Source organism: Equus asinus, chromosome 1 (assembly GCF_041296235.1).
Source record: "Equus asinus isolate D_3611 breed Donkey chromosome 1, EquAss-T2T_v2, whole genome shotgun sequence".
In the NCBI taxonomy this organism is placed as follows: domain Eukaryota; kingdom Metazoa; phylum Chordata; class Mammalia; order Perissodactyla; family Equidae; genus Equus; species Equus asinus.
This window is the reverse complement of record NC_091790.1, coordinates 100,000,001-100,013,061: the sequence shown is the minus strand read 5'-3', so window position 1 is coordinate 100,013,061 and position 13,061 is coordinate 100,000,001. Positions and strand designations below refer to the sequence as shown.

General features: G+C 52.6%; 1 protein-coding gene across 2 annotated transcripts in view; it reads left to right on the top strand.

Moving 5' to 3' along the window:
* The window catches only part of ADCY1 (adenylate cyclase 1), a 153,940-nt gene that overhangs the window by 22,808 nt on the left and 118,071 nt on the right, over nt 1-13,061 (top strand). For both annotated transcript variants that reach the window (XR_011499643.1, XM_014828339.3), the window contains exon 2: nt 3,237-3,386. Coding sequence is in view for 1 of the 2 variants with exons in the window: in XM_014828339.3 (XP_014683825.3) it covers nt 3,237-3,386 (150 nt within the window). In the remaining variant the exon portion in view is untranslated. The remainder of the gene's footprint in view (nt 1-3,236; nt 3,387-13,061) is intronic.

Here is a 13,061-nt window from a genome sequence, read left to right as displayed (position 1 = left end):
AGTTACATTGAAGATGTTCAGGTCACATGGAGATGATCAAGTCACATGGAGATGGTAGATCACATGGAGATGACAGGTCACATGGAGATGACAGGTTACATGGAGGTGGTAGGTCACATGGAGATGGTCAGGGTCACATGGAGATGACAGGTTCCATGGAGATGGCAGGTCACATGGAGATGATCAGGGTCACATGGAGATGACAGGTCACATAGAGATAGGTCACATGGAGACAGGTCACATGGAGATGATTAGGGTCACATGGAGATGACTGGCCACATGGAGAGACAGCTTACATGAGATGGTAGGTCACATGGAGATGATCAGGGTCACATGGAGATGACAGGTTCCATGGAGATGGTAGGTCACATGGAGATGATAGGTCACATGGAGACCACAGGTCACATGGAGATGATCAGGGTCACGTGGAGGTGACAAGTCACATGGAGATGATCAGGATCACATGGAGATGACAGGTCACATGGAGATGACAAGTCACATGGCAATGATCAGGGTCACATGGAGATGACAGGTCACATGGAGATGATCAGGGTCACATGGAGATGACAGGTCACATGGAGATGATCAGGATCACATGGAGATGACAGGTTCCTTGGAGATGGCAGGTCACATGGAGATGATCAGGGTCACATGGAGATGACAGGTCACACGGAGATGATCAGGATCACATGGAGATGACAGGTCACGTGGAGAGACAGGTCACATGGAGATGATCAGGGTCACATGTAGATAACAGGTCACATGGCGATGATCAGGGTCACATGGAGATGACAGGTCACATGGCAATGATCAGGGTCACATGGAGATGACAGGTCACACGGAGATGATCAGGGTCACATGGAGGTGACAAGTCACATGGAGATGATCAGGGTCACATGGAAATGACAGGTTCCATGGAGATGGTAGGTCACATGGAGATGACAGGTCACACGGAGATGATCAGGGTCACATGGAGATGACAGGTCACATGGAGATGATCAGGGTCACATGGAGATAACAGGTCACATGGAGATGACAGGTCACATGGAGATGATCAGGGTCACAGGGAGATGTTCAGGTCACATGGAGATGATCAAGGGCATAGTGGGCACTGTTTTTGTAGGACTTGGGGCCACTTGCTCAGGTCTTGTCACAGAGGATAGCTGTCCCTCTCCCTGCCTCTCAGAGGTGGCATTTGGGAGAGATGTTTTCCACCCATGTCTATGTGAGATGTCAATGGTGTACACCCCCTTCTGTCAGGTGTGTGTGACTAAACTCACTCTCTTGAGCTTGCTCTTGAGTTCCCTCTTCTGTTAGGGAGGTGATGGTGGTGTCAGGGGCCCTATAGATTTGTGTCCCTCAGCTTGGCTGCCTCTCACCTCCTGTGAGCAGCTCTAATATCTCTAGATGGACGGCATTCCCGACTGCAGCCCTGTCTGTCCATTCTCCTGAGGGCCTTGTGTTGGAGGCTGTCACACACACCTGGTGTTAGGCTCGTGCAGCTCCAAACCTCCCCTGTGTGACCCAATCTGTCCTCCTCATGGCCCCCACCCTGGGCCAAGTCTCTGCCCCACTGCCTGCCCCCGACCCCCGACTCTTGGCCCCTGGCCTCCAGTCCATGCCCAGGTCTTGCAGTCTCTGTCTAAGAGAACTCTTGGCCTCCCTCTCCTTGTTCTGTTGCTTGTCCTGTTCAGCCCAGCTCACCCATCGTCTACCATAAACTTCTGTCCTGCCAGCCACTGTCTGTGTTGTCGTCTGTATTTGTGTGCGGCACGCAGTCCATGTGGGGAGTATTTCTGGTTCATCCGTTAGGAGCAGTGACACTCATAACCTGCAGGAAATGCCCGAGTTTAATGAGACACAGAAATCTTCCCTTTCGCAGGGGCTGAGGGGCAGCTGTTTTGGCCAATGCTTATCAACGCCGCAGCCCCAGGGAGGTGGGTGGGCGTCTTCCTTCTCCATTAACCACCTGGGGCCCCTGGGAGATGTGCCATGGTCCTGCCGGCCTGTGAGAGACGTCCCTGCCAGGCCCTGGGCTCTGTGGCTACAAGAGGTGGTGACAGACTGGCTGAGGAGGCTGAGTGGGGGAAGTGGGGTCTGATTGTTGCCTGGATCTGCCATGATGCGAGGTGTGACCTGGGGCAAGTGAGTCCTTTGGTTTTCGTGGATCTCTGTGAAGTCCCTCAAGTTCAGTCCTGGGGGATGTGGCATTAAGGCCAATGAAAGCAGGAAGTCGTAAAACGCTCCCTTCCTCGGCCACCCCACCTTGACTCTCGCATGTGGCATCCTTTCATGGTTGAGCAGATCTGAGCATCTGAGTCTGGGCCTCAGCTGGCACCTGGGAGGGCTCCTTCTCACCTGGGCCCATTCCTCGTTTCTCATCTGTGGAAGTGGAGTGAGAACCCAGGGACCCTGGCAGAGCACAGGCCTCTGGATGCAGGGTTTTCTCCCTCTTAATACATACATGATGGGTGTTCCCTAGATACCCAAATACCATCCTTTTTTCTTTTTGTTTTTAATCAACTTTCCTTCGCTGCTTTCTTCCAGAGCATTCCACGTAGTTTTTGTGGGAACAACCACTCTCTCTTCATGTTCCTGTTTTCTAGGTGTAACAGTGTGCTAGGGCTGCTGTAACAAATACCACAGACTGGGCTGCTGAAACAACAGACATTTATTTCCTCAGTTCTGGAGGCTGGAAATCTGAGACCAAGGTGTGGGTGGGGCTGGTTCCTCTGGAGTCCTCTCTCCATGACGTATAGACAGCCGGCTTCTTCCTGTGTCCTCACTTGGTCCTCCCTCTGTGTGCCTGTGTCCTCATCTCTTCTTCTTTAAGGACACCAGTCACATTGGATTAGGGCCACCCTAGTGACCTCATTTTACCTTATTTACCTCTTGAAAGACCTTCTTTCCAAATACAGTCACACTCTGAGGTATTGGGGGTTCGGGCTTCCACCTGAATTTTGGGGAACACACCTTGCATTCTTGCATGCTGTTCCGTTATATGACAAACTCATAGCATGGACAGGCCTCGCACAGGATGAGGGATGCTGAGGGGTGCACCCATTGCCCTGGCTCGTGGCTGCGTGAAGCTGACTTTGTGCTGTGGGTTGGCAGTGTGTGCAGCCGCCCTGGACAGCATGGTTATTTCATGGGCTGGTTGTGGGAGGATGTTTAGGAGCTTCTGCTGAGCTCAGGACCCCGGTGCATGGCGCTCTGCATTGTTCTCTCCCTTCCAGCTCGGGGCGAACGCCCTCCTCTTCCTCAGCGTGAACATGTTCGGCGTCTTTGTGAGGATCCTGGCCGAGCGCTCCCAGAGGAAGTCCTTCCTGCAGGCCCGAAACTGCATCGAGGACCGGCTGCGACTGGAGGACGAGAATGAGAAGCAGGTCAGTGTGGTGGAGTGTCCTTCACAGGGATGTGGGGAGCCGGAGTGGGGAGCCAGAGTGGGGAGCAGGGAGCAGAGAGCACCAAGGGGCCCAGCCTGGCCTTCTGGGAGGTGGTTGGGGGCCTCAGGCCCTGTTGGCCCCTCTGCCTCTATGGGCTGGCCCTTCCTCTCTTTGGGCAGCATGTGCTTCCAGGCCCTCAGCAAGCTGGAGGAGACGGGGCAGCTGTGGGGGGAGGTGCCCTGGACATGGAGGTGAAGGAACTGCCACCTTCTCTTGTCCCTGAGCCTCGGTTTACCTGTTCGTGACACAAGGTATGGGGCTGCAGAGGAGATGCCAGAGGGTTGGTGGGACTTGGGTGGAGGCAGAAGTGAGCTGGAGAGCCGGTGCTGTGGGTTTCCTGCCACTGGAAGAGGCTGGGCTGCTCAAAAGCAGCTGACAGTGACATTTGGTTCACTGGGAGTGGGCACTGGGGCAAGTTGGCTTCTGGGTGTAGCCAGTATAAGCTTGCCTGAAGTCGGTGGTCAAGGCATGTCCTGGCTGTCCTTGCCATGCTGACCTGCAGCCTGAGGGACCCACGGAGTGGCTGAGGCTTCTACTGACCCCAAGCGTGGGGGCATCTTGGACACTGTGTGGGGTGTCCCCATGACCAAGGTTGTCATGGTAGCCCCACACTGGCAGCTTGACCGTGAGCCCTCAGAGCACCCTGCCTGGCTCCTGCCAGGACCTGCTGGGACAGCGGGACTGTGCCCCTCAATCTAAAGGGTGCAGACTTGGAGGGAGCCAGGCCAGGTTCCCACCGCCCTGAGCCACCGTCAGCCACGTACCCGGGCTCGTCCTTCTGCTTAGTTGCTGCTGTCCTGGGGCCCATGAGGCTGCTCTGAGAGCGCCGGGCGAGGCTTTTCACTGGACAACCCAGACTCTGCTTCCCCACGGTGCTGCTGGCTGAGGCTGGTTTCCCTGGGGGTGGAACAGGTGGGATCAGTTTCTAAACAAGATCCTACCTTTAATGTAAAGACAAGGTTAAGTACTGACTGTACATTTAGAAAATGCATACACCTACCTTCATTTATAGATATTGTGGTCATACCTAGCGTTTACAGTAAAGGTAGGATCTTGCTTAGAAGTAGATGCCATGTGTATGTTTATATGGTGTGTGGGGATCTGTAGGTGGATTTGTCTGTAGGGGGCATGTGTGTGGGAGATGTGTGTCTGTGTGTATATGTGTACATATGTGATTTGTGTGTGTGCAGGTGTGTGTTGTGTGGATCTGTGTGCATTTGTATGAGTCTGCACACGTGTGGCTATGTGGGGCATGTGTGCAAATGTGTATACATTCACATGTGCATGTGTGGATACACGTGTGGATTTGCATTCATGTGGACTGTGTATGCGTATGTTTCTGTACGTGTGTGCATGTGTGTATGCTTGTAGATATGTGGGGCTATGTGTGTATAGGTGCATGTGTGTGTATAAATGTGTGAGGATGTGTACAAGTGTGTGTGTGGATGTGTGTGCACACACATGTGCATGTATAAATAGTGTATCTTCTGGGGCTGTGCCCTGAGCATGTTTTCTAGAATGGGCGTCAGCACTTTTGGAGGGTCTCTTTGGTGCTCTCTGAGAGGTGCTTGAGCTCAGTGTGATGCTTCCACGTCATCCCAGAAGTGACTCTTTGGAGCCCTCTCCCCTTCTGTACACCCTGAAGGACGGGAAAAAGCAACTTTTTAGGCCATTCTTGTGTGTTTCTGAATCTTCCTTTCCTTTTCTTTCTATTTTCTCTCTGTTTTCCATCTCCTTTCAAGTATCTTCCTTTCCCACCTTCTGTTTTTGTCTATTTTCATTGTTTTCTTGCTGCCTTTCCTATAGACTGCTTAGCTTCCAGCCTCAAAATATTTTCTAATGCTTGCTGTCCCCTCGAGTGTAGCTTGTGTCCCCTTGGTGTAACTCACCTTGTAACTCAAGGTCGGTCCCGTCTGTCAATGCCAGTAGTGATGGTGACGATGCTGGTGATGGCCGTGGGCCGCTCTTGTGTGCTTGCATGCAAAGATTCTGCAAGTGCGCGTTCTCTGTCCCTGCGCCCATGGTCCGGCCCGGGGGATGTAGTGACCACACACACAGTCCTGCTCTCACGGAGCAGCTGCACATCCAGCATTTGTGACTTTATGCGTCTCATGTCACATGGTTTTATAGCAGCGCCACAAGCAACAGTGTGTTTTCTCAGTCCTACAGAGGAGGAAGCCCAGACTCACAGAGGCTCAGAGACACGTCTGAGTTTTAACCACAGAAGTGATGTTCTTTACAGGAAATCAGCAAAATGGTAAATGTCATCCAATCCTGTCAATCCAGCTACACGCTCTGTATTTTCCAGGTTTCACCTTGATGCATATTCTTTTCCCACGTCATTGTTGTTTTGGTGTATATACAATTTTATTTCTGCGTTTTTGCCTTAGCGTTTCCCACAGGTGTATCCATCCATGTCCTAAACGTAACTGGACAGCTGCTGCTTCTTACCCTTCGTGCCTGACTCAAATGTTTTCAGTATCCGACATTTAGACACTGTTTTAAAAAATGTTTTTTCCTCATGAGCATCTTGATTCATACAGACTTGAAGTATTTCCTTAGTTACGTTTTTCAGCAGTGCAAATATGACATCATTTCTCTCTCTGGGTCCTGAGTATTTTCCAAAAAGCGTAGTGCTCTATTATATCTTTATAAGTAATACCTGATTACACTTGGCTCTGGGTAACAGCAGTTCTCTGAGTGGGGTCTGGGGCTGACAGCATTGGCAGCGGGGGAGCCTGTTAGAAATGCAGATTCTCAGGCCTGCCCTGTCCCTTAGGTGGGAAAGCCGCAGTGGGCCCAGCCATCTCAGTCGAGTGCATATTCCCAGGCTTGCATCTGATGGGCCTGCCCCTCCCTCCCTGCCTCTCTCTGTCTCTGTCTTTCTCTGCTAGGACTTGGTACCTCCTGTTTATTCAGATGCCCCTTTCCCTATGCTGATGCAGATGGCCAGTTTTTCCTGCATGTTTTCCTCTTGTGTTTCTCTGTGGTGTGTGCTGTGATCCCTGTGGTTCTGAACAATTTGCTCGCTGTGGAGAGGCTGACGCTTCATCAGAGGGACCCCTGTGTCTCCCTGAGTCTATTCCTCTGGCTTGCTTTTCTTTGTGTAAAAATTTAATTATTCTTGTTTTCAAACGTATCTTTCATTTTCTTATGTGGTTTCATCTGTTGCTTCAAAGCTGAGTGCGTGTTTGGGAATATACAAGTGAGTAAGGCCCAGTCATTTCCATGAGTTCACCTGGTGGGTGAGCTTATCTATTGTAGCCTATGGGGTCACACCACACACCACCTGTCTCTCTGGGTGGCCTGGTAACCAGCGCACAGGTCCTCCCTGCCTCTGCTGGCTGATTTTAGCTCAGGAAACCCTGTCTCTTTGGGGTTACAGAGGGGAGTGCTTGGGCTCAGATGAGGCTCAGCCTCCTCTCGGGGGCTCTCAATGTGGGCACTCGGTATGTCCCCGTCACCCAGGGACTGCCTGGCGAGCCCAGGGGAGCCTTGAGGTGGCCAAGGCAGCTCTAACCAGCACCTCTACGTCAGCGTGAGAACCACACCTCCCCAAGTTACAGGTGAGGGATGCTCTGACCAATACAGGCTTGTCATGACCTGCCTGCATTTTTGTGTTTCAACTCAGTTAACAAAGGAATTCAATTCAATAGCTGCTTCTAGAGCCATCTCCAGCCCTGAAACAGTAACTTGTCCCCCTGTGTGATGTGAGGGGATATGGGCAGAGCCACCCCAGTTCTGGAAGGGGATGCTGGGGGGATGCTTCCGAGTTTGGTGGAGGAGATGCTGGGGGATGTGTCCCAATTTTGTGGAGGGGATGCTGGGGGGATGCTCCCGAGTTTGGTGGAGGAGATGCTGGGGGATGTGTCCCAGTTTTGTGGAGGGGATGCTGCAGGGATGCTCTCCGGTTTTGTGGAGGGGATGCTGCAGGGATGCTCCCCAGTTTTGTGGACAAGATGCTAGGGGATGCTCCCTAGTTTTTGGAGTGGATGCTGTGTGGGATGCACCCTAGTTTTGTGGAGGTGATTCTCGTAGACACTCTCTGGTTCTGAGAGAGGATACAGGGGAGATGAACTCTGGCTCTGGGAGAGGTGGGGGGTCCAGCTCTGGAATGATCCCTGTGTGGTGGCAGTTGTGCCCCATCAGCTTCTGCAGCAGCAGGGAGATGTGGGCTGGGAGTGGAGGGGTTGGGAATGGGGTCCTTGAGGGAGGTCAAGTTGGCGGAGGAGCATGAGCGAGATGCTGAGCTGGAACGTGGTTGGTGTTTGAGGGGAGTCGTTGAATTTGTTGTGGCCTCAGCTGGAAGGAGAGGGGAAAAGATGAGAGGGAGGCGGGGCTTCACACACTGTGGAAGGTGTGTGCACATGACCCTGTGGTGGGGGCTTCAACATGTGCGAGCAGGAAAGAGACCTGGTGAGATGCACATTTAGGGGGTTAATGCAGAGGTAAGGACTTGGAGGTGAGCAGGGCAGACACACTAGAAGTTTGTGGGTTGTTCTTTCCTCTCTCCGGGATGCACATCTATCCAGAGGTGCCGAGGCTGGGGGGCTTCGTGACACGGTAGGCAACTGTGCTTCAATGCTCGAAGCAAGTGTGTCACTTGAGAGGCCCAGGAAATGTCTCCCTGGGTTGTGTCTGCAGGACAGGCTGCACTTGTGTGGCCACGACTGGCCGGCCAGGGTTTGCAGGATGGAGAGCCAGAGACCCTGCTCTGAAATGCAAACACCCAATGTTAGAACCCTCATCCCTCCCAGCTGCCCTCCCAGTTTGTTCCTGGACAGGAATAGGCAGATGGAAGCTGTTGAGGAACGTCACTGCTGCGCCCGATTCCTGGATTCCTGGGCAGTAAGGTGGGTGGGGGCTCTCAGCTCTTCTCCACTGCTCGCACACCCCAGCCCAAAACTGTTCTGGCCCCAGGTCCATCGGTTACTTTTTGATGCCGGTAGTAAGGTGCACTTGACCTCTGACCCCGGGGAGAGTTTCTTACTGTCTTAGGTAAGGATGCCGCCGTGAGCTTTTACCACTCCCCCGCCGCAGCCAGGACACATCCCTGGGCGTTCTGTGTCTGTAATTGCTGATTTTCTGGAAACCCATGAAGAAGGTGATAATTGCCCAGTAATCAGGGGCGATCACTCCCTTCCTACATTCTTTAGAACTAATACCCCTACAGTTGCCCAGAGGTAATTTTAAAAGAAGGTACAACCACTTTGCCTCCAAAAGATGGTCTCCCCTGACCAGTCTCCAAGACCAAGGCCTCCTCCAACGTTTTCACATGTGGAACTGTTAGAATTACTCTCCCGTCCTCCTCCGGGAAGCCCACAGAACCCAAAGGCCTGGGAGAGGATGGGCAGAGTCCTGTCTGCTTCGTTAGACACTGTACTTCTAGAAGGTTCTCTGCTATACTTTGAAAAAGCTTCCTGACTAGTCCCTGAGGCTGACTCCTTTGAGAGGGACTTGGATACGCTGATGTGACCCCTCCTCCCGCCACATCAGAACAAGCAGCGGCCTCTACCCTGTGCCGGGGCCGCCCAGCTGTCCTGGGCCGCAGGGTCTTGGCAGAACAGAAGAAGGTACAGGTCTGAAGGTGTTCTCCCTGTCTGAGTTCTTGGACCTTTAAATTTCATTTCAGCCCTCTGCTTCACGGTCAAGCGTATAAGAGCTTTATTCCATTTTATAAACCTGAGAACTGGGGCTGGTCCGGAGAATTTAAATGGCTTGGGAAGGATAATGAAGCGAGTGACAAAGTAGCTGTGGCAGAGCGGGGACAGCGGAGGCCAGAGCCCAGAATCCCCCCGGAACCAGCCGTGACCCACTTTCTCTGTCTACAGTCCCAGATATCCTCAGCCATAAAAAGGCTGGCACAGGGGTTTTGGGTTTCCGGATTCCTGAGTTGAAATATTCCACAGGGCTCTGAGGGGCCTTTGAACAGGGCTCTTTCAGTTCCAGAACAAAAATGTCGAAAGTTGGTTCTTTGAAGTAGAAAAGCCTTAGAGAGACTGATGGAGAAGAAATAAGAGTATTAGGGGTGGGAAAACCCAGGCTCCAGATACAGCTGGGTTCAAAACAGATAAGAGGGAAATACTAATGCCAGAATATTTGAAAACTTAGACAAAATGGACAAATTCCCAGAAAGGTGTTAGTTACTGAAACTGATTTGGAAAAAAAGAGGCCGAAACAGCCCATGACCATTAAAATATTGACTCAGTAATGAAAAGCTTACCAAAAAGTAATCACGAGCCCAGATGGTTGTACAGATGAATCATACAAACTTACGAGGCAAACATCATTTTAATTCAATCTCTATAGGACAGAAACTCCTGTGAGCACAGGATAACCTTGCTCCGTGATTATGAAGGACGGAGCTAGGATTCCAGAATCTCAGAAACGCAGGTCACATGGACCCATGGGGAGCGGCCCCTTTCCCCCAGTCCTGTGTGCATGAGCAGAATCAGCCCCAAGGCGTTTTGCCTCTTGGTGCCTGAGTGGGTTGGGAGGGACCCAGCTACCCATTTGTCTGGTCCCCTTGGCAGTGTTGATGTGTAATGCATAGGGCCCTAGGAGGCAAGGGGCGAGGTGTGCTGCTGGTGAGGGGGACACTAACCGGTGGTGTCATCACCCCTACAATTGCCAGGACACCGTGGAACCAGAGCTGAGGCTGCGGTGCTCAGCCCCGGGCCCTACAGCACCCTTGGCCCAGGCCGGCACCAGACCTCCTGACTTGGGCTGTGGGGCGGAGGCTTGCGAGCACCAGATGACCTCCATCGCTCTTCCCATGCAGAGCCAGCTCTGGACAGCAGGCCCTGCTCAGCATTCCTTCTTGCCTTGAATGCGGGATATAGGGAGATATCGCCCCCTTCCAGCTGGGTGCTTTATCTCTATCAACACATATGGCAGGCACATCCCACTGGGTTCTTAAAACTCCTCACATGGCCTCTCCTCAATGTGTGCACGTGGAGAGAGAGATCTCTCTCTTCCTCTTATAAGGACATCGGTTCTATCTGATCAGGACCCCACTCTTTGAGCTCATTAAACCTTAATACCTCCTAAAAGCCCCATTTCTAAATACAGTCACACTGGAGTGAGGGCTTCGACATGCAAATTTTGGGGAGACACAGTTCAGTCCATGGCACCCACCAAGCAACATGGAATCCTCTAGTTCAAGTAGAAGTCAAGTGAATGATTTGAAAGGAAGGAGAAGCTGGCTGCGGGTCCTGGCTGGGTCGTGGTTGCGAGGCCTCGCGTGTGCACAGGGCTGGGTGGCCCCTGGCCTCTGGGTCCAGACACGGCCTCTTTCCTGGGTGACTGTGGAATGAAATTCTTGTGTAGTTGGAGGTGGAGAAGCAGCCCACGGCTGGGGAAAGAGCACCCTCCTGCTGGGTCTCCCTTCTTGCTCTGAGCTGGGGAGGCAGGAGGCCGGAGCGGGTGCCAGGATCAGGTTCTCGGCCTCGTGAACGGGTTGCTGACCATCTCATGGCCTCACATCCACCAGTCACGCACGGCTCTGGGGTTACTGGCATGATTATGATACATTTATGGCAAAAGGGAGATTACCCGGTGGGTCTGACCTAATCCCCGAGTCCTTTGAAAGGCGAGTGCTTCCTACTGCTGGGGGCAGAGAGGAGCTCAGGGGGGCTCAGGCAGAAGTTGAGGGACCTAAAGATGAAGGGGCCATGTACCCAGAAATGCAGGCGGCCTCCGGGTGCTGAGAGTGGCCCTTGTTGACAGCCAGCAAGGACATGGGACTTGGCTCCCCAAATCAAACGCGGCCGGAGTCTGCTAAAGCCTGTGTGAGCCGGGAGCAGATTCTCCCTCGGAACCCCCAGGAGAGCGCTGCCCGGCCGACGCCTGAGTCTTGACTTGTGGGACTGGGCAGAGACAGGCCTGAGGGGTAAGGCCCGGCTGTGTCTTAAGTTGCCATGTTTGCGGAGAACAAATAGGTGCTGCTGAGCTTTCTGCTCCAAGTTGGTGTCCTCTGCAGGGCATGCTCGCCCCTTCTTCTATTTGAGTAGGCATTTCTGGGCCTGCCAGGTGATGTCTTTCAGTTTCTGACTGACTGTCACACATGTTCCATTTCACTCCCAAAGCTGCTCTTAGCATTTCAGAAATGCACACAAAATGCCTCTCTCCAGGGCCCCTTCCCTGTTTCCATGCGGGGCACAGAGCCAGCACACCCCAGATAGTGCATGCGAGCATTTCAGTACAGAGAATAGGAAGCTCGAGCTAAGGCAGATGCTGTGAGTTGAACTTCCAGATTCACAAATAAGTTCTAGAGCTGAAGCAGTTAGGGAATTCCTGTGGGGGATGGTCATCCGTGACCCAGCACATTTGAGTGCCTGGCCCATGCCAGGTCTGGAGACTCTGGGACAGAGGTCCTAGTCTTCACTCTAGATGCCAGATGCGGTGTGACTGTGGATGGGAGACAGAGAACAGCAGGTGGCCCTCGTGGGGCATGCCGTGTGGAGGATAGGGGTGCTGGGATGTGGAGGAGTGGGGGGTCCATGGGACGTGCCGCGTGGAGAAGGAGGGCGCTGGGATATGAGGGAGTGGGGGGTCCGTGGGCGTGCCGTGTGGAGAAGGAGGGCGCTGGGGTGTGGAGGAGTGGGGGGTCCGTGGGCGTGCCGTGTGGGGAAGGAGGGGGCATCAGGAAATACCTGGCCAGGGCTTTGAAGGAGTTTGCCAGGGAGAGGCTGGCAGGCGAGGAGCAGTGGGTGACATTCAGGCAGTGGATGAGAGGTCACAGAAGTTGTTTCTGAGGTAGGGCGACCAGGTTGGTAAGTTGCAACCCTGACTTCCTTCAGCTTGGAGAGGGTCCGGCTGGGCCCGAAGGGCCACTCCACTGGGTGGTAAAGATCACCTGGGGGCCTCAGGGTTTCACAGCTCCCCACTGTTGTCTACCCCTGAGGTCTGAACCTGTCGCAGCTGGAGAGCATAGGGAAGGGGGTGGCAGGCCTCAGAAGGTCAGGCTTTAGCTCCCATTCCTCCCCTGCTGCTCCCCACAGCCCAGCCAGGAAACCTGGGCTTGCAAGATCCGACCCTGAGATCAGCTTCCTCCCGCCCCTGCAGAGGCTGCTGCTCCAAGGGCTGCTGTTCCTCAAACGCCTTTATGAAGTCCTAGTTCCAAAGTGATCTGCAGCTGTTTATAAAGCACATACTCAGTTTGTCATCGTAACAAGGTAGACGGGGCAATTTTGATTTCCCATTGTGTAAGAAAATTTATCAAGAGAAAGTAAACTTCCATTTAAGTGATATAGGATGGAGTTTTAAGAGGTCTGGCCTATTCCCAGCACTCTTTGAAACCACTACAGTTGTCACTTATTTTTTAACTACAAAAAGCTTTATTGATCTGTAGTTTACATACCATAAAACTCAATTTAAAGTTCAGAACAACTAAATGGTTTTCTCATATTTAGAGCTCGTAACCATCACAATAATCTAATTTGAGAATATTTTCATCACCCCTAAAGAGACTTGTACCCGTTAGCAGTCACTCCCTATGCTCTCCTCCCACACCTAGGCACTCACTAGTCCATGTTCTCTCTCTATGGATTTGCCTGTTCTGGATGCTTCATATAAATGGAATCATATAATATCCGGCCTTTTGAATCTGGCTTC